Genomic DNA, 27,989 nt, shown 5'->3' with positions numbered 1-27,989 from the left:
GCTAACGCAATGTACCATCGTGGTGGGAAATGGCCCAAGCTTAGGAAAGCAGTTTAGAACTTATGGATTTCCTTCACCGTAAGGGCGATGATATACATTGTAGATGTCAGCTCCGGGATACGAACCCGCATTTCTGGCGTAAGAAGCGGGCGCTTACTCGACTGAGCTACCACTAAAAGTAAGAAAGATCTGAGCCCTTAGCATAAATTTTCATCGTGAACGTAAAATTCATCGAGAAATTTTGTATGAAAAAATGAACAGCGCCCCTGGCGGTCGGTAGCAGAACTAAAATTTTCCTACAAAATTCATCGAGTAATTTTACTTCACGTTCACGATAAAATTTATGCTACGGGCTCTGTATAATTTTCTTACCGAAAAAGTATTTATGTATCCGTTGTAATTCACTTTAGGTGGAATATCTCGGTTGCTTAGCGTGCTTGTACATTTGTGGGCATTGTTATTCTTTTTGTACGACTTCTCAAAGTCAACTTTGGCATCTGAAAATACAAAATTTGTAAATACTAACTAATATTATAAATGCGAAAGTAACTGTGTCTGTCTGTTTGTCTGTTACTCTTTCACGCCAAAACTACTGAACGGATCTGAATGAAATTTGGCATACATACGGTCTAGACCCTGGGAAAGAACATAGGCTACTTTTTATCCCGGAATTCCCACGGGAAAACTTTTTAAGGCGAAGCGAACCGCGCGGGAACAGCTAGTAAATAATAAACAAAAACACACATCTCATAAAATAGACCACCATATCTGGAAGGTTATTGCAAGGTAACCGTCCACCTATCGTATCGTACCTACGTATCGCAGCAAACGGATTGTCATAAATGTATGAAGAAACGGCAGCGGTAATGCCGATTAAATGGACGCACTTGTGTAAATTTCTACAGGTTGTTGCAAAAAGAGTATGCTAAGCCAAAAGGGGGTGAGTCAGGGGGGCATCCTAAAAAAAATATTTCCTTTTCCATAGAAACTTGGTTGGTCACATGAATTTTTACTATGGAGAACGAATATTTTTTTTGCGAATTTCAAAAACTCGTAGAACAAAAGTTGTTCAGAATGTCTCCCTGAGTCACCCCCTTCCCCCTTATACCCTTTTTGCAACACCCTGTATACAAAAAACACACACACGCACTCACGCCTTATACTAATGTACTCCCTTGCGGGGTAGGCAGAGGTGCATTGCTGCACCCACTTTTCGCCAGAGTGTTATGTTAGTCCCAATGTAAGAGGGGGCGGGCCTATTGCCATTTTACGGGCACATCCAAGACCCGAGAACAAATATCTGTGTTTAAACAAATATCTGCCCCAGCCGGGAATCGAACCCGGGACCATCGGCTCAGTATACAAAAATGACTGAATGCGATGCGTCCGTTACGTGCGACGCCGGAAGGTGGACTCTAATCTTTAAAGAACATACCTGAACCGACACATTTGCTGGTTTTCTTCAGTTTGTTCTCGTTCACAAGGGTCACGGAGAGCCCCAAGTTATTGCCTCTGATCACCGCGACCAGCCCGGGTGAATCCATTTTAGAGTTTATATTTGGTAGTTTATCCCTTTATAAGGAAAAAAAGTATAAATATTTCGTTATTTATGTATTTCAACCTTAACTCCATGGCATAAAGTATGATGGTTCAAAATATGGTGGCTATACAGGTGTTGCAAAAAGGGTAGCAGCGTGTTATATCTGTTTTTATGTCAAGATTCGCCAAAAAATATATTCATTTTCTATTGAAACTTTGTTGGTCAATTTTGAAATTCTGATTTTCGGGCTCTGATATAACATGCTGCACATGTAGGTAGGTATGTTTCGGCTCACTATAGGTACTCTTTTTGCAACATCCTGTATTTCGACCACTGCTTTTATTGTTTAATCTTATCTGAAAAGGGTTATGTGTTTTTTGAAAAACCGGCATCGGTACTTTGAATGGATTTTTATGAACAACCCATAAGGGACTCCCCTAATATGTATCCGGACGACCTAGCACGGGGCGCAAGACGCGCAGGTCAAGACGTGACAAATGTTTTCCTTCGCACTCGCTCTAAGCCGCGCGATGTGTGTGAGCGCGCCGCCAACTTTTGTCACGTCTTAACGTGCGCGTCTTGAGCCTCGTGCTAGGCCTTCTGATATTAGCGCGACAGCAAAATTGGGCGCACCTTTTTACAAATAAAACTACGAAGTGAAGGCTTACTCAAAAGGTTTAATATCTTGGGAATAGACTAACAAACATCCTGAACAGACGTATTAAGGAGAAGAACCACAGGTTCGGCTGGTAACAGTCTTGCCAGCCCTCGGAATAAGGAGATGGCCTGGAAAATAACGAAAGTTGAATAATCATCATCATCAGCTAGTACCGTCAACCAACTTTTCTCTCGCCAGTGGAAACGGTCCATAACATAAGAAGGAGAAGGTACACTCACGGGCAATGAAAAGGTCCCACTGAGAAAAATACCAAATTACTCCAAAATAGAAAAGATTAGCTTAATGACGTCTTCTGCAACATTGAAGTACATTTAATAGAGCATCAGGATATAACCATTAAAAACGGTATTATTTAGTCCAAATTTCATCTTAAATATTTGCAAAAATTGGGGTCGTTTGGTGTTGGCTTTTAGTGAGCGGAACATTTTCATTGCCCGTGAGTGTATAAAAGTAGTAAGTGTATGTATTCGGCCGAATGGCGTAGTGGTTAGTGACCCTGACTACTGAGCCGAAGGTCCCGGGTTCGATTCCCGGCTGGGGCAGATATTTGTGTAAACACAGATATTTGTTCTCGGGTCTTGGATGTGCCTGTAAAATGGCAATAGGCTCGCCCCCTATTACATTGGGACTAAACATAACACTGGCGAAAAGTGGGTTCAGCAATGCACCTCTGCCTACCCCGCAAGGGAGTACAGTAGTACAAGGCGTGAGTGTGTGTGTGTGTATGTATTTTCACCTTACTATTTTTAGTAAGTGCAGAAGCGTTGGGTTACTTACATTACTTGAAAATGTTTAAGATGATTTCCACATCAATAATAAAAGCAAAAACGCTGTTTGTAAATAAATATAAAAAGAATAGGTAATATTAATTTTGACTTCACATCATATTATTTTCCATTTTGTTCTGTGATATTTTCTACTCTTTTGTTCTATTTCTTCTGCGAACCTTCAATTTGTTATTGTTCTGATATCCTGAAACCGGTCACCGGTAGTGGCTGGATGAGGAAAGCCATAGGAAAGCCGAGGACAGAGTGCTGTGGCGCTCCTTTGTAGTTACCTGTGCAATCTGTGCACTAAAACAACCATAGAAAAAAAACGAAGTCCAATGTGTTACGGATTACGGATACATAATTTATACCTACCACGAGCCCCTCATAGCTGCTGAAAGATAAATGGACGCTGTTATACAAGAGGACTAAATCCAGCTTTGTAAAAAAAATACTTAAACAAAAAGTACTATTCGATGTAAGTTTCAGGGTTCCTATTGCGAAGTCGTATGAAAAGAACAGTTACGAAAATACATTTTGAATCCGAAAATCGTTGCCAAAAAAAAATCGCGATAAACAGATGAACCAGAAAAATCTATGACATTCTCAGTTACCTCAATGATGATGACTCGATGGTGATGATGATGGAATAACAGCATGGGAACATTTTGGTACTGATAAGATTATATTACTTCTGTAAAATGCATGTAAATTTAAAATACCTACATAATCAAAATATTTGACAAATAAGATTAAGGGCCCGTACAGGGTGACGTGCCGCGCCAATTTTGGGTTTTCAATGCTCTTCACACAGCACACGCAGTGACACGCACACATGTAAGTTTGCACAGTGGGTCGATAAACTTTTACTCGCCAACTTTATTGACAATTATGTTCAAGTACATTTTGGGTGATTTTAGGGTAAGTAAGTATAATTCTTACTTACACTGGTAGGCACCAGGAAAGAGTAGAAATTAATAGGGGTGCCACTTTACTCTATACTCGGAACCCGATTAGCTTTCTCAAACAAATGTGGTATTTACTTGTAGAAAGGTAACTAAAAGTATTAAAGTGTAGATAATAAGTTTCGGGCATCCTCCAGCCAACACCCCGACGACAAAGCAAAGTAAATACATAGTGTCGCAAAAGGGCTATACTAAGCCAAAAGGGGATGACTCAAGGGGTCATTCTGAACAACTTTTGTTCTACGAGATTTGCAAATTCGCGAAAAAAAATATTCGTTTTCCATGGTAAAAAGTCACATGTCCAACAAAGTTTCTATGAAAAAGGTTTTTTTTTGTTAATTTCCAAAACTCGTAGAGCAAAAGTTCAGAATGACCCCCTGTCTTACTCCTTTTTACCCGACTGCATAATATTTTTACTTAATTTTAGGGTTTCGAACGTCAAAATAAAAAAAGCAACCGTTATAGGATCTCTTTGTTGTCCGTCTGTCTGACTGACTGTCTGTCACCGCCCTTTTTCTCAGAAACGGGTAAAGATATCAAGCTTATATTTCGCATAGATGGGGAGTACCCCAAAAAAAATATTATGGTACTCCCTGTCCCACACAAGTAAATTGGGGCTTATATTTTTTCCAGTTATTTTGATGTGTATCCTTTTTTTTTCTTTGTTGTTTTGTATAAGTATGTGTTTCTTTTCTTTAAATCTGTATTTTTTTTGTTGTTGCTGTCTATGTGTCGAAAAAATGTATCTTTATCTTTAAATCACGCCATCTATCGTTTGTTTTTTTTTGTGGCTACTGTCTATAGAAGAAATTCCGTCATTGACAATTTTACGTTACGAATTTATTTTTATTTATTTTATTTTTATTTTTACATTTTCGTGGAGAATCAACAGCATTTTGTTAATAAATAATTATTACTTATGAACACATAACAACTTGATGCCATTAACAGAATGAACTTAGTAAACCTAACACATCCAGAGGAAAAACAAAATCTCTTTCTCTCTCTCTGAAAAACATACTTAATAGCCCAAACTCGATGCTTTTAGCTATTAACATCTTTGAAATAAAATTGAGCCACCACCGTGTTACTGCCCTCATCAGATCCTCACGAGACCATACCTCAACCAGCACCAAGAGACTGTATTTTTGATCCCTAACCTAATGTTCGTGCGTATTGTCATCACTTAGATCCATTCGCTATATTCCTGCTCCTCATCAGACCTTTACGAGACTGTAATATCACGAGAATATTGCACACTATCTAATTTAATTTAATGTATTGAATATACTGGAAGAATTATGCTTCCTCAATTTCAAATCAAATTATGTTGGTGTCATAAAAGTTGAAAAAGTGCAATGACAACCAATGTGCAGTGATTTTGTATCTGTACACGATAAGATCGCGAGCTGTCAGTGCTGCCCAAACCGACGTGACCCTTCTTTGGAGGCCAGCGGCCAACTGAGTCAAACGTCACTTGTGTTTATGATTTTATAACACAGAAAGCCGCCATAGATATTTGTATGAAGATTTGAGGGAAAAAAATTGCTCAAGTTTGGGATTAATTTACGCAAAATAAGTGTGTGTTTATTAAAAAACAAGGTATTTAGCGCCTAGTCCAAGCCTTTAACTTTATAATATGATAAAAATCATATGAAAATTCTTAATAATTACGACACAGTTGTTACAATACGGGAGTGTGATTGACTGGTTTTTCTTGATATTCTGAAATTAATTTACAGTTATCCATAATCATTTACTTAAAATTCGAATGATTCAGCACCTAGCTAGACTCTTCAACTACCTGTGTGATTTTTTTCAAGGCTGTAGAGCATCATTTACTACATAATTCTATGACAATGCCAACCCTCGATTCCCTATTGCAGACCCTTAAGGTAAAAGTGTTTTTATAATAATATTATCCCCTGTGGGTCGAGTCCTTTCTGCGTGACAACGTCCTAATAGCGGAGATAATTGTGTTTTGATGTTTTGAGGTCAAATTGATCAACAGAAACCGTTGAGTCCCTATTTGATAAATAAATCTATTTTTAACGCGCAGAACTCTTCAATTGCAAGGTGTTAACTTTTAAAACCGAGTGCAATAGATAAGCTAACGTTAGTTATTCGAATAAAAAAAATATAGGTACTTAAGTATGTACAGTGTAATGTTGTAGACGACATGTAACGTATTTTAACCTAAAACTATCTTATTATCTTAATTTTAACACGTAACTATGTAATAAATAAAATAATACATTAATTAAAGGTAAGTTCGTGATTTTTAGATAGGCACGGCAGATTTTTTAATAGTCAGATAAATGTTATGTTTTAAGAACCGATGTCCCCAATAGGTACTTGTCCTCCTGTCTACAATGACTAACCCTAGTCATTATTTCGCTATGTAAGAAAGAATATTCATAATTATTTATACATCACTGAAAATAAGTACTTAGTTACCTACCTCTTCAATAAAAATATGATGATTTGCAACTTTTTAAATGGCCGAGTAGTTTGCTAAAGACAGTCACAATCAGCTAAACAAAACAAAACATACTAACTCACACCTTCTACTACTAGGTTGGTAGGAAAGGATTTCCCCTGCGGGGTAGGCAGACGTGTCGTTGACAAACCCTAAGAGTACACTGTTACTGTTAGTACAGGCCTATGTAGGACTACCTATTGCCATTTTTGTCCGGCCAGTAATCGATCCTGGGACCAACCAATGAACCATTCGTTCGTAATGAAATGAAATATTGTAAAGCAGGTAAAGGTAGGTACTATCAAGTACTCTAAGATCTATTTAACAAGAACAGTTTTTGTATGTTTATGTCTAGGTATTAAACAACTTTTCAAACAAAAATTCTTTTTGTTCAAATTAATTTACATACTGGCCTGGCTAAGTTGTCTCGAAACAATAAAATAAACAAATTTCGCTCCAAAAACATCAAACAATAAAGTTAAGGTATTTAAGTAGGTATAACAAAGTGCCTTCATACCCACGCCCAGTTTCTGATTTCAGACAATCTACGCAAAAGCATGAACTTAAGTCCTGCTCACTGACAAATTTAACCAATCACAACGCTGCATTCCATATTTAAGTTCTGTTTAAGTTGACGCCCTCAGATGTGAAACCGACAACAAAACATACTTATTATTATCGTGAGAAAATTTGTTTGACCTTGTGTGCACACAATGCAGACGATAAGTAATAATTATGGTCTATTAGTTTTACCTGTAGACTAAGACATGTTCATATCAAAAACATTTACCAAACAGTGCTTTAGAATATTACCATGTAAAAAAGGAAAATATTCTAAATTTAAAATTAAATGTCAATTTTTTTTAAAGTATACATATTGTAAAAAAATATACTTATGGAGATTAAAAAACAGATTTTACTACTGAATTATTTAAGTATGCGTTCCTAATGTCATAACTAATAGTAATAATTACCCAAAAGCAACATTATTAACAAAACAATTGCTTTGTTCAGCCGATAACGTGAACAATACGGTTTTCTATGAATTATTGCTATCGTACCCGCCTTTAAATTCCGTTACAAAGGGCTCAGCTGGGAATTAAAATAGTGTTGCCAGCGTACGAGAAATACTACTAAATGGTAGGATTAAAAATGTTATTATAAGTCTTTGTTTACTGTGTATAAAATAATAATTCATAATAAAACTGGGGGAGAAGAAGGTAGGTAAAGTAGGTATAGGTATACAGGGTGTTGCAAAATTGGTATACTAAGCCGAAACCTACATGTGTAGCATGGTACATATATCTAAGCCCGAAACTGAAATGAGAATTTGGAAATTCGCAAATTCAAATTCGGAAATTATTTTTTTTCCCCATAGTAAAAGTCACGAGACCAATAAAGTTTCTATGGAAATTTTTTTTCGCAAATTTTCAAATTCTGATTTCAGTTTCGGGCTTAGATATACCATGCTGCACATGTAGGTTTCGGATTAGTATACCCTTTTTCCAACACCCTGTATAATATCTAACCGGTGGTGGTTGAATTAAGATAAGCGTTCACCTTTCGTCATCATGTGCAACGGTGGCATCGCTTTCAGTATTCTTTGTAAGTATAGAAATTCACACAAGTGCGTCCACTTCCTTGGCATTGGCGACGCCATGCTATCCATACATTTACGAAAATCCGTGTGGTCCGATACTTACGATATCGATAAGTGGTCGCTTAACTTTAAGACAGAGTATATAAGAGACAGTCCATATAAGAGTTCCTTTTTATTAGGTTTTTTTTTCCAAAATCGGAAGTGGGTTCTGAAAGGTCACGAACAGACATGGGTCTGGGTGGACGACCATTGTAATATTGTATACACGAATATTGTAATAATAAGAATTCTACCCTCCCCATGCAGTAGTTAATGACTCTAGTAGTGAATTATGGCGGGCAGATGATGATGATGACGAAGTACCTAAAACAAACCTGCCAATGTAAAATAAAACATCGTCACATTAAATCGAAAACCAATTTGCCAAATCTACAATTCTACCTTTTACCTAATAAGTAAAATTTGACAACCGTGATGGCAACACCAGCACGACACTAACTTCAGTTGACACAAAGCCTGCGCACGCGCCGCTCGCTCGCATTCCTTCACGCGACCGTTAACCCAATAATTATTTAAAGAAAACAATCAAGCCACTCCACAACACAGTGTAATAAAACTGTTTCACACGAACAATAACTTTTACGACCAATTAAAAGTGCTAAAGTTACAAATCAAGAACTTAAACCAAATTGGCTAATGCAGTGAAATTAAAGGCCAAACAACTTAGACAGATTTGGTCACAACTCTTGTGGGTTCTAATACCATTGTGTGCAATCGTGACTTATTGTTTTCAAACAACATTTCCCAATGTGCGCGTAGTGTATTAAACGGCGGATAGGATTCAGAGGACAAAAATGGAAGACGTGTATTCTATTAAAGTGAAAACTAAGCCTGATATGAGAAATGTTTATCCTTCTGAGCGAAGGTATTCAGCGTCGACTGTCTCCGGGCTAGCCTGGGTGCACATAGCCTTGGCTGCGACCTCGTTCCTTCTGGCCTGCCTGGCTCTCGTCAACCCTAACAACCAAGAGATCAAACTCACTCTCGAAGATTCCAAACCTCTGGACACAAACCAGTTTCTAAACGCAACCGAGGAAACGACAACGGAATACATCAGTGAAGACAATGCCACGGAAAAGGTGATTGATAGTATCAACAAAGAAACGTACGGGCATATTTTAGTTATAGCGCCGAGTTTGCTAACTGTTTTCGCGCTAGCCGCCGGTCTAGCGGCTATTATGGCATCGGTCCGGTGGTACATCGACCGAAACATTACCTGGCTATTCATCATGTCAGTATTATCCACCATTTTCTCTCTCGTATCTTTCATTATGATCGCGGCGTGGTTCGTGAACACCTCCGAAGGAACCGACGATATTACTGAGTTTTACAAAGACCAAGTGCCGTTTAAAGACGTTATTTTGATAAAGCACACAGATGTTATAGACAGGAACGAGTCCCATATAGTAATAGCCAGGAATGCCACTGATAAGCCAGAGGTGACGTCGCACTTGTTCACCAAACGAGTTCTGTCTATAAATATTCTTATAGCTGCGTTCTTAGAGCTTCTATGGTCGATTTTAAGCGTGAAAATATCCTATAAAGGCATGCGAAGTCAGTACAAGGACGACGATACAGAAAGAAGGGGAAATTGCGTGTCTGTAGTAACGAAAATCAAAGGGAACACTAATCTAAGGAACGGGAAACTTTTACCCCCGAAACCGGATTTGATAGACCACTATCCGAGTAAGAAAATAAAAAGGATATTTTTAGCGAACGGCAGCAACGGTTTTTATTTAAAACACCAAGGTGCCGGCGACAAAAACGCGAAACAAAACACGGAAACCAGTTCAGAAATCTACAAAGAACGCATGATGAACTTTCTGAACCGATGCGCCTCTCTCGAGGGAATCTCTGAGCCAGAAATAGCTGCCAGCGTCCATTCGGACCCAGCACTCAACACCATTCCAGAAGTCACTGTAACCAATGTTGAAATAAACACCATGGAGAATGCAGAAATAAATAACAGAATGACACCAGTAAGCTGGGGGGATTCCCCTGATCACACGGTGTACAATCAAAACAATATAAATTTTGACAGGATTTTCAAATTTGGCGGCAAGAAAATCCAAGATGGCGCCGAGGCGAAGGAAAGCGAAATACAGCCAAGTGAAGATTGCAATAATGTGCAGAATAAATAATGATGCGTGCAGTGATCTTGATTGAATAAGCAATAACGCTTAGAAAGTGACTTCTAGTTGAAAAACTGAAATTCCTACGTACCTAGTGATGTAAATACTCTAGCAGATTCGACTTGGATGCTTTGACTTTGAGAATCTCAATAAATAATGTGTATCCTGCCATTAGACTAACATATAATTGTTTAGAACTTGAGTTTTTTTATTCAGGAAATTATTAACCTATCTTAGATATTTCGCAGCTGAGTTTGTGTATTCTGTTTTATCTTAAAGTTCATTTAGTTAAAATAGTAATCATCAGATATAAAATTTAGAAGGCATACGAGAGGAAGGTACCTATGTAGATTTCCTCAAGTAAGAAACTGCCCTGACTTCTGTACATAATACTATGATGGTAATAAATACAACATTATGTTAGTAAGTAATTTGTAAATTGAGATTGATATAAAATTATGTCAGACGAGTATTCTCTAAATTTGAAAACAATGTGATAATCATAATTCTAAGATACCTAGGTAAGTTTACTGTATTACCTACTTAAGATTTTTGTACGTACCTAATTCATAAATTAGACATTATTATGTAGATATTATGACTTTTTATCTCAGTAAAGGAGACCCAGATAATTTGTTTGTTTCATTTTCACGGTTCGTTGGAATTTTAGGGTCGAATTTTATTAGTGTCGTTGGTGAAGCGAAATGTTGAAACACAAAATTCTGAAATTAGGAAGCAAAAAGTAACAGCTGTGGAAATATTTTTTTTTAAATGTGCAAAATTTTGAATAAATTATGATTTTTGCATTTCAGTATGGATAAAACATCCAGATAAAACGAATAATAAATAGATTTAAATAGTATAGAATTAGATTTTATAAAGTATAAATATCTTAAATACCTAAATGTCTTTCCAGTAAAAAAATATTATGTTTAGTTGATTTTAAAAAACAGAGTTTAATGTTTTGAAAGCATTAAAAAATTATTACAATTTGTGCCTGAATCGGCATTAGCTCCATTATAAAGGTAGGTACGACCAACTAAAACCAAAACCTATGAGACACCTGTTTTTTTCCTTTATTCAGAGTTGGCCAAATACTGTCATTTTCTCAGAATGTCGGGTACATAGCAACGGGAACGACACTGATAAATTTGCAGTCTTAATACCTACACCAGTTTTTATTCGATCTTATTATTCAATTGACCTTTTACTGAACTCCTAATGTTGCTATTATGATATGATATACCTAATTGTATAGGTAGGTATAGGAAGACGTTATAAGTATTGACAAATCAGGTTATCAGTGCGAAATTAATACATAAGATGTAGGTAAATGGTATAATTATATTTTTCGTGCTAGATGTGCAAATTTCATCACGATGTTTACCAAATCAAATCAAGATCAACCTTACCTTCTTAGATTTGTGCTTAGTGCTATAACTTTAAATCTTTATTCTATTATCTTAAATATTTATGGCTGATTTTTCAATAAGAGGCTTTCTGATAATGTTCATAAAAAATATGTAGATGGCGCTAGTAATAGCTTCATATGATGAGCACTGCAATAAAATACCGGGATTATAATGTGAATGAAATCCAAAATTCTACAAAAAATATTTTATTTGGCAAAATTCATCAAAAATGGAGGAACATTTTGTACTTACAAAATTAGCCTTAGATTAAAATCAATTATAAAAATAATGATATCGATTATTAAAATCATAATCAGTAGAATTATCGCTTAGCATTATAATTAATTACGATTCAATATTATAATTAATACACAACAATGTCAGCACCTGGCAACTTACAAATCAATAATAATTTTATATTAAAAATACTTATGTGATAAAAAACAGATCGTGTTCCTAACATAAATTTTTTGGACACGATTTTTCCCATCTTCACTTTTTCACACCTCTTATTATTAAACAAACACATGTTACTCGTATTTTAATAACGTTTACGAAAGTCGCGTTAAATCAATTTACAAAAATATAAATAAATTTAATTGCAGCCAGAACTCATATACTTCGGTACTTGTTTTCTTGTCTTATAAACTTTTAAAGTGTTGTTATGGGAAATTTCTAAATAACTAAAATGTTTTTATTTAAATTATCCATCACGATTCACGACCCATCTCGTCCCCACTGCTGGGGCACGGGTCTCCTTCCAATGAAGGAGGGTTTTCAAATTGCGAATACACAAAAAATATTTTTATACGGAAAAATAAATGCAATTATATTAAGGCACCTTACATAATATTACTCCTGGCACCGTAACACGGATCTGCTATCGATTAACTTGTTCAATGCGCCAACCAATGAGAGAGTCGTATTTATAGCGATATAGCGACGTTTATCAACGAACACCGATAACTAAGCCATGGAGCGATGGGAAGTTAAAGTATGGTGATAAACTAGAAACCACATACCTCAACCAATGCACAGACACTTTTTCAAATCCTTTGGAGGCGCGGGGGAATGTGTCTAAACCGCTGCCAATTTTCACCTTTACGTGGTTACTAGTGTACTGTCTCGATCAAAGAAACATGACCACCCTTAAGTAGCATTATTTCAAAATAGAATAGTTTTTTTATTATATTCTATTCATTGTGTCAGAGGGGTCACGTTTCTTTGACCCCGACTGTACGGTGGATATTTCCGTTCTATGTTGTTTTTGTTAATATTATAAGTTAGGGTTGTCAGTGAAGTACGGGTGTTGGAGGCAGTCCAGGGCTGTCAGGCGCTTCGCCGGGTCAAATACCAGCATGTTCTGTGGAAAGAAAGGTTGAATGTTAATATTAGATCCATTGCCTTGCTTTGACAGTGTACGGACGGAAAGAGACAGACATAGGTTTAATCCCGACATTAGCTTAACGTGGTTTCTGCAACTCGGCATATGTCTGCTTACAAATTATGTGAGAATGAGGGTCCAAATTCCATCATCATCAATCAATTCATCCCATCCTGTGTACAATATTGCCTCTGAAATTTTTGGTATAATTTGTTATAAAGTTACATAAATTACTTCCATAGGGGAGGACAACAGGGCTATACCTACCTAGAGTAAATGAGTAAGCTACCACCACCGAACATTAGCAATGATCGCTCGACTGTCAAATTTAACACAACGTCGGATCTGACAGATGTTTGACAGGCGAACGATGCTGATTATGCATTCTTAATTGATCTGTCAGTGGTGGTACGGTAACTATCCGGAATCGGCTTATCGGGCGTCTTTATCCGAATATCCGGTCTATCCGTTACATCTCTTGTGCTGCGGCCGTGGCATGGGCCCGTTATCGACGTCGATAAATTCGTTCAATGCGCTTTCCTCCAAACAAAGCGTCGTATTTATGGCGAAACGCGATAATAGTGCCGTTTATCTACGTCGATAACGAACCCGTGAAGCGGCAACTGATACCTAAATGAAGTGTTCTTCTAATGTTACCCGCATGAGGTATATAGTTACCTGTATCAGGTGTATTATAGTTACCTGTATAAGGTGTATGGCTTGCGGGTGCGCGCGGGGGAGGAGGGCGCGCAGGTCGGCGGCGGGGCAGGGGGGGAAGCTGGCCAGCGGCAGCGAGCAGTCCGCCGGCCACTCGCGCTCCGAGGGACGCCCTATCAGTCTGTGGGTGAGAGAAAAGAAATATGGTCAAGAAGGTTGGAGTACTGGAAGTATTGAAGTTTTATTTTATAAAAACATCGTACTTCTTTGAACTGTTTAATTTGGGATTTGTATGACACACACAGGACAGTGATGTCGAATCTGACCCCTTAGCATGAATTTTCATCGTAAGCGTGACGTGAAATTACTCGATGAATTTTGTAGGGAAATTTTAGTTCTGCTACCGACCACCAGGGGCGCTGTTCATATTTTCATACAAAATTACTCGATGAATTGTACAAGTTCACGATAAAAATTCATGCTAAGGGGTCTGAAGGCAAAAATTCAAATTTAAGAGCTTGCAATACCTTAATTTATTTAATTTTAATTCGAATTTATGAATGTTCCCGTAAATGTAATTTTTAGCTAGGTTTTTTTTAGTTTGACAGCGTTAAAATTAGAATTATAGTGCCACAATCTTATCTGTTCCGGTGACGGCTTCGCTGTGATCGAATCCAGTGATGCCATCGATTAAATTTTGACTATTTGTGGTTTAAACGACAATGCATTTGTGCTATTGCCTATTTTATAATTAGGTAGGCACATTTATAAGTAGGGTAAATCGTGGTATAACTGGCATGCGTCAGTAACTGGCACTATGACTATAAAAGTAAATATATTAAGCTTTTGGATATAGTAAGGCCATCTTTGATGTGTCTACAGCAATCTCCAATCATTCATTGATATTATAGTTAAATTTTACACCGCTAGGTGGGTATTTTCCGGCGCTAGAAATTATCTCAGTCAAAGCAGCAAAGATCGCCAAAAAAATGCTCGAGTGTTAAGTTTTTTTTAAGGAGACAGCAACATTTGTATGGCCTGTTTTTGTGAAAATAAATAAGTTTTTTATAAAGTGACAATAACAAGGAAGTCGGGAAAGGTCTAATCAATATCATAATAGCCCGATTTACTGTGATTTTGGTTGCTTTCGAGTTATATTTGAGGGTGCTAGTTACTGAAATGTAATATATATCTTCACTTAGTAACTGGCACCCCCCTGCCAGTTACTAATATTTTGGATTTTGAAATTTTAAGCTATTTTATGCCTTCTATCGACAGAAAATACGATTTAAAGTGCACTGTAAAAACCCCCAGTGTCTAGTTAGCTTTGTTTCAATAACTGGCACGGGGCTGCCAGTTACTAATTTGCATAGATTTTTCTAACGCACCAGTAACTGGCACTTACTGGTGCGGTAAACATTTCTTTCATGTTTCTTTTCAGAAAAATCACTAAAATCAAGGCAATCATCATCAGCAGTCTGTAATTGTCCACTGCTGGACCTCTCCCAAGCAGTGACACTGCACTCTGTCCTTGATCTTCCTCATCTAGCCACCGGCTAGCTGTATAAGGTCTTTGGTCCAGCTAAAGGTATCCCCCGCTACGCTAGCCTGTTCGTGGTCTCCACTCTAGAGCTGGTTTGCCCCACTGGTCATCGGTTATTCAGCAGCTATGGCCGGCCCACTGCCACTTGAGCATACTGATTCTAAGAGCTATATCGATCACTCGATTTTTCTTACGGATTACCTCATTTCTGATATGGTCCTTCAAAGAACCACCAAGCTTAGGTCTTTCTAATGCCCACTTATCGGTTTTGAATCGGTGGACCAATCCAACCACGTCTTACCAGTAAGACGCACTGACTGAAGACCTTGGCCTTCATGTTTTTATGTGAAAATTTGTCAAAACTTCCCCTATCATATCAGTCCAATCCAGTAACATGTTGAATGCACCTTTCAGCTTCCTTTTCGAAGTTCCTTCTGCCTAGTCGAATAGTTTGTCCAAGGTAGACATAATAATATTGTTGCTACACTAAGGCCGCAAAGCATTTTACTGAGTTTCTGCAGATTGCCACTGTGATAACATGAAATAGCGATGTGAAAGGTCCATCGTCTTGAAGACATTTTCTAATGCATTGGTAAACAGCTTCGGGATATAATTTAACACCCCCCTGTCTCCTCTTGTTTTGTGGTCCTGGACTTGGAAGGCATCTCATCTCAACACCTCGATATAACGAGGGGATTCCAGAACTGCCCAGGTCTCGATGTAATCAAAGGCTTTCTCATAGTCCTTGAAGAGCTTGATAGAAAGACGGTTCGTGATGACCTTATACAATAACTTATACATGACTTATAACTTATAAACAAAATCGGTCTATTCTTCTTTAATAAGGTCTTATCATCCTTCTTGAAGAACAACACCAAGTTCTTGCTCCACGCCTCCAGTGTTGTGCCAGTATGAAAAAGCGAATTGAAAAGCTTCTGAGGCTGTTCAAGGATAGTAATAGCTTTCAAAAGCGCTGTACTATCTCCGTCTTTACCCAGAGCTTTGTCCTCTTTGAGCTGTTTGAGGACTATCTTAATCTTACCTCTGTCGACGTCTAGGAAATCGTTAGTGTAGTGGCGTGTTAATGGAGTTCTGTTATCAGTGAGCAAGTGAAGCTAAAAGCCGTAGAAACCTTCAATTTCCCCATGAAATTTCAGATGAGAGATACTACCGTCAGCAGTCTTCAACTTAGCCAGGTCACTTCTCCCAAGCTGCTGAATGAATACATCAAGGTCAACAAGCATTTGCTTTCTCCATTTCCGTTTCCAAATCCAAGGGTTTCTCGATTTGTTGCATCCATATGGACCCACGATTTGTCGCATACTTGTACTGTCATTTTGTCGTAGAAGTCGACCATTACACCGGTGATTTTGAGTTTTACCGGTACAGAACCTAGACAGGTAGTTGTACATTACCTAATATCAAATATATTATTGATTTTAGAGTACTTATTGACCTAATTGCATGATTTTTTGAAAGGTGCCAGTTACTGAAACACCATGTGACAGTTACTAATTTTTACTGCCAGTTACTAGGTTTTTTGGGGGTAGTGGATATAAACTTCATTTAAATCGAATATTAATCTTATATCTTTACAATTTATGCCTATAATTGTTCGTCGTCTTATTGACAGTAATTCAAGCCTACCAGTGCTTAAATCAGGCCAATACTTTATTTTTAAAATATTTTTTTGTGTTGCAAATCGCTTAAAGTGCCAGTTACTAGTACTTTTACCCTATAGATAAATCAAAATATTGGGTCGATAGTAAATGAAAGAGGATATTATATATCAAACGACATTTGTTGTATGGAAAATTTGTATACGGCGAACAGAAATAAAATAAGCTCTGATGATATAGGAGATTAAATCTAGATTACAATGGTATAGGAAATATCATCTGTGGGTCGTGGAAATACCAAGATAAGACAGTCTTAAAAAAAATATTTATTATTATTTATTTATTTATGAACACTTTATTTTACATTTTCTACAGTAACAAGAAATAAGAGCATAAAATTAAAAATAAATCAGACAATGTGCAAAAGCTAATTTCCAAAAAGCAATTTCTTCCAGCCAACCCTTGAAAGATTGGGAGAACATGTCGTTAATCATCATTATTTCGTCTAAAATCGCTGCAGGTGCGCGAAATTCTTCTTGGTATACTGCCTAAGATTTAAAGTGTCATGTCATGTCCACACACCTGTAATCAAAGAAAAATAAAGATTATATACTTTTCATCATGACCCATCCCGTCCCCACTGCTGGGGTACGGGTCTCTCGGGAAAATATTAATAAAATTACATGTGAGTATATGGGTAAAATTATTCGTCATATTTGGCAACACTAACCTGTAGCCGTTGCAACTCGTTCTTCCAATTTTTCCAAACGGAATTAAAGGCGCCTGAATACGTTATTCTTCCTGCATAAAAGCCAATATATATAGTATTACTTTTCTTGCATCACATTTTAGCGCTTTTGGCATTATTTTCACGCAGAAAATCACAAACAAATTAAATAATGTAGCGTCAGCCTCTTCGCAGAAATTGACAACTCAAATAACGCACAGAGTATGAAATGACGTTTGAAAATGACTTCTCGTTAGTACACATTTTGACCACCGGAACAGATAAGATTGTGGCACTATACCTACTGCCTTCAGAATAGGTACCAGTGATATTAGAAACAAAGAATGAAAAATCTATTGCTATAAGCAATAAGGATTGCTATAAACAATAAGGCCGCCTTTTTGTACTGTTTTTATTTTTAAGCTTTTTTTTTCTGTTTTTGGTGCAAATAAAGAGGATTGTATTGTATTGTTTGTCATTGAAACCCCACTTTGATTTGTATAGCCTAGCTTCCCTCGGCTCTCTAGTTTAGGAATTACGGTTTACATTGCCTCTACAGGGTGTTGCAAAAAGCGAATTTTGAAATTTTGATTACATTTTCGGGCTTAGATATAACATGTTGCACATGCGTTTCGGCTTAGCTTATATCCTTTTTGCAACACCCTGAATAAGGAGGAACCTCTGCATTCGCATATAGGTAGTATATGTTCGCGTGGGACACCCCTTCCTCATATGCTTCGCATATAGTATATGTTCGCGTGGGACACCCCTTCCTCATATGCTCCGCATATAGTAGGTCGCGTGGGACACCCTCGTCACCTGAATATGCGTTGCAGCTGCTGCGTGTCGGTGGCGGCCGGCAGCAGCGGCGAGCGCAGGTGCAGCTCCGCGAGCACGCAGCCGCACGACCACACGTCCACCGCCGTGTTGTACGAGAGACACAGCAGCACCTCGGGGGGACGGTACCAAATGGTTACTACCTGTGGGAGCGAGATGGGTGGTGGTGAGTTGGTTAGGGTAAAATGCAGGATGTAGTAAGGGTAGTGATTTGAGTTTGTTTGACGGTGTGTAAGGTAATGAGGAAACAAATAAATGCTCGCTTAGTAAGATGTAAAGAAGATCTTATTACAATGTCCTTAGTTACGGGAAATTTGGTTACTGGAAGTTTACATCATCATTATTACAATAAATAACTCCTGAAATCTTAGTTTTGTATTCTGTCTTAAAAGTAGTTTAGGATTAATTTGCACTCCTAGATTTATATTTTTATGAGTGATAGAAACTGAGAGGGGTCAGGTTTCTTTGACCCAGACCATACTATTTATATTTTTCGATTACTGTGGTTATATTTAGTAGGTAATTACATATATGCCACGATTTGGAGGTAAATAAAGAATAGATAGGGACATATGACTCTTCTAGAAAATATTAAAAATCATTGGTGGATTCTTATTCATTCATCATCATAAAAGTTTCATTTCACTCACCACACTAGTAAGCTTCATATCCGTATCATAAGTCTTAGCCAGCCCGAAGTCTGCTAACTTCACCCGACCGCTGGAGGTGACTAGCAGGTTGTGTGGCTTGATGTCTCGGTGGACGATGCGATGAGAGTGGAGGAAGTCTACGCCGGATAGGATGTCGAATGACATGCTCTGTGGGAGAGGAGATAGGGGTGTTATTGCTTTGGCTAGTGAATGTCGTACAGTCGTCGAAATATAATAAGCCCGTTTGGACAGCTCCAAAATGTATGGGATGACAGCTGGTGTCAAATCTAAATCATAAAAAATCTAAACAATAAGTAACTTTTGGTGCTTTAAAAGTTCTTTTTACTTTCAGCTGTTAAAAATAATAAGCCAGATTATGTGTCTTTTTATGTATTTCATCAAGTAAATAAAGAGTAAGTAGCAAATTTGTGTAGCTGTCCAAACGGGCCTATTATATTTCGACGACTATGACTGTAGGTTGGACCAACCTTGACTGGTGTCTGATGGATGTTGATATTTATATATTTAAACCTTTTTATTTTTGGTATTTTTTTGCTGGTAGAAATTGTTTTCAGTAATAAGCAGCATTCCTAGAAATAATTTTACAGTGTATTTTTGTAGTAAGGGTGTAAAGTGGGCCATATATTTTATTCTACATAATATATCATTCTTACTGAAAGTGATGGTGAACACAAAAACTTATTTTTTAGCTATGCTTGAAACTTTAGTTTGTACACATTAGAGCTAAATAATAAGAGTTAAGATACTATTTTTAAAAATAGTACCTATCATACTTATTTAGTGGTAAGCAGAAAATAAAAGACTCATGAAAATATTGTACCCGTATCCGGTTCTCAGAGAGTGGTCCGGGAGCTCTCTTCAGGTAGCAGTCCAGGTCCTGCTCCACATGCTCGAAAACCAGGAATAGCACTAGCTGCTCCCGGTCTAGTGGCTGGCCACCGTGGCAGACGTCTAGGAGTCTGCGGGGAAATGAGGTGATGGATATTGAATTGTTATAAGAATGATGCTGCATACTGTATGGTCCGAACAACTTCGTAGTTCCTGAAGTATGGTACGAAACTGCGATTACACTTTAATTATGTGCTTTGTCAAACTAAGCAACTGTCAGTCTTTGAAAGAATGAATAGGCGGTTTTTTTAGTTTGACAAGGTACTAAAGTGCATTCACTGCCAACTTCAGTAGGTTGTACTTTCTATCATGTGGAGAAATTAGGATATAAGTATTAGGGGATAGGGAAAAATGGCATGGCATGTGTTGTGCAATAAGGCTAGGAAGGAGAAGATAGTTCCTATTTTACACATAATATTTTGGTAGCATGTTAAAAATCCTACCTCACAATATTGGGATGTTTGTAAGCTTCCAACTGCCTGAGCAGTGCAATTTCTCTTAATGTGGACAGTGGTATGCCATCCTGCGTCAACGGCACTTTCACCTTCTTCATCGCCACAATCTGACCACCGTTGTGGAGGTCCCTGGCTTTGTATACTGTTCCATATGCACCTGAAAAAAAATAAGATTTATTATTTGGTAATCATTAATCATCCATGTCACCACTGAATTCTTCTGGGAAATTCAGGATCTAACCTGCATATTCATACTATCTGATATTTATTTACATGAGTAAATAAGTAGCACTATGGTACAGTAATGCGGGCAGTAGGACCTTACTTCTGCTGCCAAATCGATCCAAAATCAACCTCAATCTCTGATATATTTTTTAAGCACCTGTATAGTAGATAATATAAATCAATACGCAAAAACTTAAAAAATCTTTCAGATAGTCAAAAACTTAAAAAGTTATCTTGTTTATTTTATTTTATCATTCAAAACAAAAATAATGCGCGAAACATACGCCCGGTACACATGTTTTTTTAGGTTATTTCCTATTGTTGTTTACACAAACAAATGCATTACCTGTGCCAATAACATTAAGTTCTTCATATTTCTTGGCCGTTTGGAATAACGCACTAACATTATTCATATTCGCCACACTAGTAGGACTGTTTGAAGAAGAACTGGAGCTAGATTCGGCAGACATTTTACACCTTTCAGTAACTCTCCCTGTATATCACACGCTAAATCACAACACTATGTTCTTAAAACTACTTAAATTACACTATAGGTACAACGGTAGAGGCAGTTACAAGTTTTGGTATGCTAAAGTTTTTTGTTTTCAATGGAACAACTTTTGTTTTGAGGGGTGGTAAATGTACCGGTTTGACAGAGAGGGGTGAGGGGGACAAAATGAACACCTGTCGCGCAACACGGCTAAATTAAAAAGTGGTATTGTCAATGCATGTCTGTTTCCTAATGAAGTCTATTTATTTTGGTAACATTGCAATGCTATTGTAACGGCATCTGCCGCTATAATTTAGTACTAAATTTAAAAAGGTATTACAGTAAAAGCGCCATCTAGTAGACAATAGCAATATTAGCAAGAATGTTAATTCTGTTGTTCCGAAGTAAATGATAAAAACACTGACTTTTAATCAACGGTGTAATTAAGTAGTTACATATTTTTTCACCCGAGGCCGCTGTTTTTCCGAAAAATAAACTCATATTCCAATAAAATCCGTTTTAGGAACCTTTGTTGAGTACTCTCAAAAGAAGAGAGAAATAAATACAATCTAGGGTAATCGGTAATCCACCAATACAGTTTAGGGTTCGATGGGACTGTCATCGTCACCCCGTGACAAAAGTCCCAAAATAAAAACAGATTAAAAAAAAAGTACAATCTGTTCAAAAGTACCTATATATTATTTACCATAAAAAACGTCCCTGAAACTATGTTTTACCTAATGACAAGAGTCAACAAAACAAAAAGATGACACTGAAGTCTTACGGGCTCGTCCGGGATTTGAACCCGGGACCTCTCGCACCCGAAGCGAGAATCATACCCCTAGACCAACGAGCCACGCTTTCTTTGGTTGAAATCAAGTTATATGTTCCATAAGGCATTCCGTGTGACACAAATACATAGAAAATGGAAAATCTAGAAGTGATGATTTTTAAAAATTCCACTTTTTTATGAATTGAAATACTGTACGTTGCCTACAGTACACTAATTAAGTACCTAATTATTGTTTTATTGTGCAGTTACTGACCAAAACTTTGTGTTTTTGTAGACATAATTATAGGTACTAAATATATTTCCTAGCTTAAAATTAAATCATCAGAAAGCAGTAATGACTAGCCATTTCGACTCAAAACGATAAGACAGAAAACCTTGCGGCGTTTTAGAAAGTTGACGCGCGAAAGGAGAAAAAAATTACCGCTACATTACACAGTTCGTGCATCTCTTTTACTCCATCGTCATCACATCTTGCCGGCTCTGTCGCACTTTCTATAGACTGTAGTCAGTCCACACAGCGCCTGTGGTTGGTCGTTGCGCGCGCAGCATTTCCAAACTTAAATTTCGAACGAAAACTTTTTTCTTAATTTAAAAAGTATTTTCCCCTCTGTGACAAACTTTTTGCTAATCTTTGATTCGGTTTTTCCAAAGAGGTTATAGACGTGTATTTTAAGAAAAAACAGAGTGCGTTTTGAAACTTAAACCGAGTGAGTGCATGTGAAAGTTGATCGTGTTAAAATATCTACAAAGTGTGTTTTTTTTTGCTGTTTCATCCTACTTTAAGAAAACAGCTGATTTTACATGAATTAGAAACTTTGGTAAGTCATTGTTTTCTAGCTAGATTCTTATAAGATTTTATATTATCGGGTAGGTCATCATCAATGATGATGAATGATGGTAGGTACGAGTAGGATATCTAATTCTACATAAGTTGCGTTAGTAAGTAAACATACCTACTTATAATTCATTATTGACATGCTTTCATAAAATGTATGTGAAGTACATAGTTAGTTACCATACAATATGTATAGGTATGTTAGGCACTTACCTGGCACTTACCTATAGTATGTAGGTACCTACAGAAGTATATTTTAGTGTCCTAACTAACCTATACATATAACTAAGTATAAGTACCAAACCAAACAGGAATTGCATTTCTATGTTTTCGGGTTTTTGGTACTTAAAGCTTTCCTTTTATTAAAGCAACCCAACCAAATATTTAAAGACGGCGGGAGCGACCAATGTTTTCGTGTTTCCATGGAAAGTATGGAATAAAAAGCCAAGAACACATAAGGATAGCCACATTATCCTTATGTGCTCTTAGCTTTTTTGTCTTACTTACTTACAGGTTTTGTCTCATTGAGATATAAATGTGTTGAAGTAGATGCATTCAAAAACTACAGAACCGATTTCCCAAATTCTTTCACCACTATAATGCCACATTATCCTTATTTCCTCGTGCCTTGTAGGTATTAGGTATATTCATCAACAGTTGGATTTAGGATTGCCTTTCGGCGACGCCTATGTCCAAAAGTGTAACCTGATAGAAATGTACCTATGCCTATCTATGTTGCAAGGTGCATACATTTCTTATCAAAATCGGTTTAGCCGTCCTTTCCGCAAGTTTTTGATGAATTGTACAGCAGTCCACTACTGTGGACAGCTGTGGACTGCTGTACAATGGATGTGATCTATAGCTTAGGACACAATGATCTATAGTCTTGAGACTTCGTGGTATGGGCCACAAAAAGTATGCAGCATGAAAGAGTATGAAGTATTATTGACTGAATACCTATGGATCTTCTGACCTATCTGATGTATATAGCCATATAAGGTACTGTCCCCAAACTTAATAAATAAATACCTAGTTGATATACAGAAACTCCGTTACTTAAAAACTCGCATTTCTGGTTTTGACTTAATTTCCTTCACCGTTATGGCTTCGGCCATAGTTTTATCAATTAACTACCATAAATTTCACATAAAGCTCTTACGTATTTCGACACTTACCTTAGATTAACAATATACGAAGAAGATGCTGTATGCATGTACATACAGAAACAAAGCTAAAACTGTCCGTTTTCAAAATAGGCGGAAGTGGCGGATGTTAGTGGACTCTCTGCACCTCTGGGGTGCCAAATTACTCCTAAACGGAAACGTGCAATATCGAAGTATGTACCCTTAACAGCGCATCACAATATCACCAACTAATTAACAACGAAAATATTGACTTTTATCAAATTCTAAATTAAATGTTTTAATAAATTGGGGTCACACGCCAAATGGGCGTCGGCATTTCGTGCGTGGAACTTTTTCATTGATCGCCAGTGTATTAGCATAGAATAACAAGTACATACTAGTACTCGTTATTCTATGGTATTAGGTAAGACTTTACGCCCGTAAAAATTAATATTTTGAGGTGTTTTCGAGGACGAAAAAAGCTTCAACCAGCCAAACCGGCAAACACTTTCTAACCTACAAAAGCCTCATACTACTGGAGTCAAGGTCTGGAGGCAGGTACCACTGACCTGGTTGCGAGACCGGTCCAGCCCTGTCGCCCTGTTAAGGGGAAGTCGCCACGGGGAACTTCAAACTAATAATAAATACACTCGCGAGCTATGAAAAAAAATTCAAATACGAAGTGCCGACACCTAAATTGCCATTAAGTATGTTTTTTTTAAATTAAAATTTTTAACACAAAATAAATTTGCGTTTTTAGTTGGTAAAATTGTGATGCGCTGTCAAATGTACCTACTTACCTATTTCAATATCGCAGAAGACGGCGTCGTTAAGCTAGCCTTTACCGTTTAGAAGTAGGTAATTTAGGTGTTATGTCACTGGTAAGTACTTTTTCTTTTCTCGCGAGTGTAGTATCATTAACTAAAGTAAGTCGATTAATAACCTGCTTCATACGGCTATCTTTGCAATTTCAGAGATTAAATGCATAAAACAAACCATACTGGTAGCTTCCCCTTAACAAACTCGTATCTGGCTAAAGATTCCTTAGTCACTTTTGTATCACAAGAAAATTATATTCCTACATCAGCTATAGAACTCTTAACATATACGTTATAAGACTTAAATTGCAGTGCAAAGTTCATATTTTTGGAGCCTCCTTATACCAAAAAGTTATTATCACGATTATACAGCAACAACTTTTAAAGTGCTATTATTATGATTTGGTCCGTTGATAACTATAAGAAATTGTTAGAAGATACGACGGAGTATTTAAGGCATTGAATCCTAGAGGTATCTATATAAAGAAGTTATTCGCGGTCATATTTGAAGAAGTGATGACAAACTCTTTGTTTTTTATGTTGGTTTAAAATGAAAATTAAAGCTTCTCTGGTAAAGATTGATATAAGCAGTGAGTTTGTACTGTTTTTGTTCTATTATTTTTTGATTTTGGTGCACATAGTGTACTGTAGGTATTGAAAATTGGCGTTGTTCGTTTGTTTTTGTAGTAGCAAATTTAAATATTATCAACGATCACATTATTATGGTTGGTGCCTGAGCTGTTCGTAGACTATGCCAAAAAATAGGGTACCGTAGTTGAAATAGTATATACGTAGGCTTTTACTACATTATTGAAAGTTCAAGCAACTCGTTGATGTCTTTTATATGACCAAATTGGTGTTTGTGAATACTATTATACATAATAATATATTTTTATATTTATATCTATTAGTACCAGAGGTTATTTTCTTTCGGCAGGCCGTGATATACTGAGCAACTTTTTTATAGTATGGGACCGAATCTGAAATCGTGAAAAGAAACAACTGTTTCATTTCATATAGTTAAGTTAACCCTTGTGTATATACCTTTATGTATGTTTTGTTTTAGTACTATAATTAGTGCTATTGTCACTGGATGACTGTTTTTCATTGCTCGTCAGTACAGTGTAGTTAAAAATTGCATGATTTAGAATACAACGATTTGGCAATATGTCGGTAGTTTTGTTGTTTTACAGCTGAAACACTTTCCCTACCGAAATGCGGGCTCGCTGATAGTAAAAACAAAAGTACGACTATGTATGGAAAAGTACAGTGAGCAAAAAAAGAAAATGTGCTTATGTACGCCTCAGCGCAAACTCTTTTGGTTTTACCATCTAAACTTATACACATGATAAACGCTGTAAAGAGGCAGTCAAACACCTTATAATTGACAACATTTCAAAATTTTATACAGTTGAAATTCGAAAACCATTTAGAGATATGGCTCTAATATTCACAAAAAAAAATGTTTCCGATTTTTCTATTGATTTATTTCAGAGAAAATCATAAAAATCTAAATTATCATTCGTGACATCACGATGTGGCATAATAATTAAACGCGCTTTTACTTCTAAAACATGAACAAAAAAAACATGTTATGTCACTTTGACAATGACAATGACAAACATCACTCAAATGTCTGTCACTTTTATGTGTCCTTGTCAATGACGGAAGTTCGTGATTGGTCCTTGCCACAAAATAAAGTTGAAGTTGAAGTTGATTGGTCCTTGTTCATGTCAAGTTAATGTCATCCAACTTTTTTTTAAGGTTAGGCAGGCAACGAAAATATTTTTATCCAAAGCCTCGACGTGACGTCACTCATACTATAAATATTTTGAACTTTGAAATTAAAAAAATATATTAAAACATAGAAATATGAAGAAATAAAAAAATACGGGTCATCTAAATTTGTAATATCTCGTCGAAAATAAAATAAAATCAGTGAGCATTTTATTTGAAATGTTGTCAATTATGTCGAATTCGTTTCTAAACAGCCTCCAATCGTGGTTATTTTTTTATCATAATACTCAATGATAGTTTAATACGAACCGCCTTTTAAGCCTTTTTGACGTGAACACGATGAACGTCTATGGTTAATCCTAATTAAGTTTCAACTTTATTAAATTATTTTTGGTGAAAGTAAAAATAAAGAGTACTTTACTATCTTTGGAACACCTCATATATATTTTAATACTAGCTGACCCATTGCGAGCTTCGCTTCGCCTTAGAATGTTTTCCTTTCCATGAAAGAAGTTCTCTCGTCCCTAAGGATTTTTTCCCGTCCCTGTCCCAAGGATTTTTTATATAAGTAGTTATTATGTTAAAGTAGTAAAATTCACCATCTTCAGTATGTAAGGTACTTCCCATCCCATTCATGTAGCTCGCCGTGTACATATATTTGCCGCAAAATGGGGTTCAAGACGTGCACGTCAAAGCCTGAAAAATGTTCTCCGTCGCGCTCACTCTCGAGAAATCGCGATCTGAGTTCCGATGCAATACTGAAGTTCACATCTTGATATGAGCGTCTTGCGCCCCGTGCTAGCCCTCTGTGAGTGCAGCGCCACGTCTATCGTACTTTTATTGAATTCGTGACCGTTTGTACCTACCTAGATATTATGTAAGTAATAGGGAATATGCATGTGATTCAAATAAAGCTCAAACATTATTTTTAATAAAATTTGTTATTTCAAAATTATGCCTCCATCAATATATTTGATTATAATTTATTTTTGAGCGAGTACATAGGTAAGTACCTAATTGTTAAAAATTACAAAAAAACTGCGGTAACTTCAAATTTTTGAATCGTGGCGCATTTATACATATTGGGGTCAGTCTCCGCAAGGGAAGCCAGTGTGTACCGAGCTTGAATCGGTAGCTCCTTCAGATGAGCTCGCAAGAGCTGATAACAGTCAAAACCAAACGTGACGCATTTTCTTACAGCGGATGTGACGTAAAATGAGTAGATTTGTCTCAATAATCTATGCCCATATTGCCCATAGAACTGAGCGTCAGAGCGACTGGCGAAACTCATTATTCTGAGCTGTGAAACGAAAGTATGACGTCACACAAAGTTTTAGGCGCTTAAAGTGGTGAGTAATAAAAAAATACGTTCTTTAAAATATACATTAAATAACTTTTTCGGAGTATTTTTTTTACTGTAATATGGTCGATGAAGAACTATCGAATAAGAATATAAAAATACATGGATATTCCCTATTCCCCTATCCTACACCCCAGATTTCTCATCCGGCAGGTGAGTGAGTAGCTGAGTAGGTTCCTTGACATATAGGTA

The 27,989-nt window shown here is 36.9% G+C and overlaps 4 protein-coding genes and 1 non-coding gene across 5 annotated transcripts in view; 2 read left to right on the top strand and 3 right to left on the bottom strand.

Annotated features, from left to right (window-relative positions):
* LOC105395436 overlaps positions 1-3,121 on the bottom strand; it is a 45,591-nt gene extending 42,470 nt beyond the window's left edge. The window contains exons 1-4 of the mRNA XM_048633507.1: positions 2,997-3,121; positions 2,242-2,326; positions 1,436-1,572; positions 373-497 (exon numbers count right to left, since the gene is read on the bottom strand). Of these exons, the coding sequence (XP_048489464.1) occupies positions 373-497; positions 1,436-1,544 (234 nt within the window). The 5' untranslated portion in view covers positions 1,545-1,572; positions 2,242-2,326; positions 2,997-3,121. The remainder of the gene's footprint in view (positions 1-372; positions 498-1,435; positions 1,573-2,241; positions 2,327-2,996) is intronic.
* Positions 3,122-8,525: 5,404 nt separating this feature from the next.
* Positions 8,526-10,854, top strand: LOC125491478. Its single transcript, XM_048633584.1, has one exon. It carries the CDS (start codon positions 8,885-8,887, stop codon positions 10,229-10,231), a length of 1,347 nt encoding a protein of 448 aa, XP_048489541.1. The 5' UTR covers positions 8,526-8,884; the 3' UTR covers positions 10,232-10,854.
* A 2,051-nt stretch (positions 10,855-12,905) lies between these two features.
* LOC105389917 (cyclin-dependent kinase 6) lies at positions 12,906-21,318 on the bottom strand. The gene is made up of 7 exons (XM_011561120.3): positions 20,987-21,318; positions 20,404-20,572; positions 19,893-20,031; positions 19,052-19,219; positions 18,384-18,544; positions 13,721-13,856; positions 12,906-12,997 (listed from the first exon to the last, which is right to left on the bottom strand). The coding sequence occupies exons 1-7, from the start codon at positions 21,108-21,110 to the stop codon at positions 12,911-12,913; spliced, it is 984 nt and encodes a 327-aa protein (XP_011559422.3). The 5' UTR covers positions 21,111-21,318; the 3' UTR covers positions 12,906-12,910.
* A 596-nt stretch (positions 21,319-21,914) lies between these two features.
* On the bottom strand, positions 21,915-21,986 carry Trnap-cgg. The gene has a single exon. It is a non-coding gene; the product is annotated as a tRNA-Pro (tRNA).
* A 446-nt stretch (positions 21,987-22,432) lies between these two features.
* The window catches only part of LOC105389918, a 32,563-nt gene continuing 27,006 nt past the window's right edge, over positions 22,433-27,989 (top strand). The window contains exon 1 of the mRNA XM_048621596.1: positions 22,433-22,741. The gene's annotated coding sequence lies outside the window, so the exon portion shown is untranslated. The remainder of the gene's footprint in view (positions 22,742-27,989) is intronic.

This window comes from Plutella xylostella, chromosome 2 (genome assembly GCF_932276165.1).
Source record: "Plutella xylostella chromosome 2, ilPluXylo3.1, whole genome shotgun sequence".
In the NCBI taxonomy this organism is placed as follows: domain Eukaryota; kingdom Metazoa; phylum Arthropoda; class Insecta; order Lepidoptera; family Plutellidae; genus Plutella; species Plutella xylostella.
The sequence above is the reverse complement of the archived record's forward strand: the minus strand, read 5'-3'. Positions and strand labels throughout refer to the sequence as shown.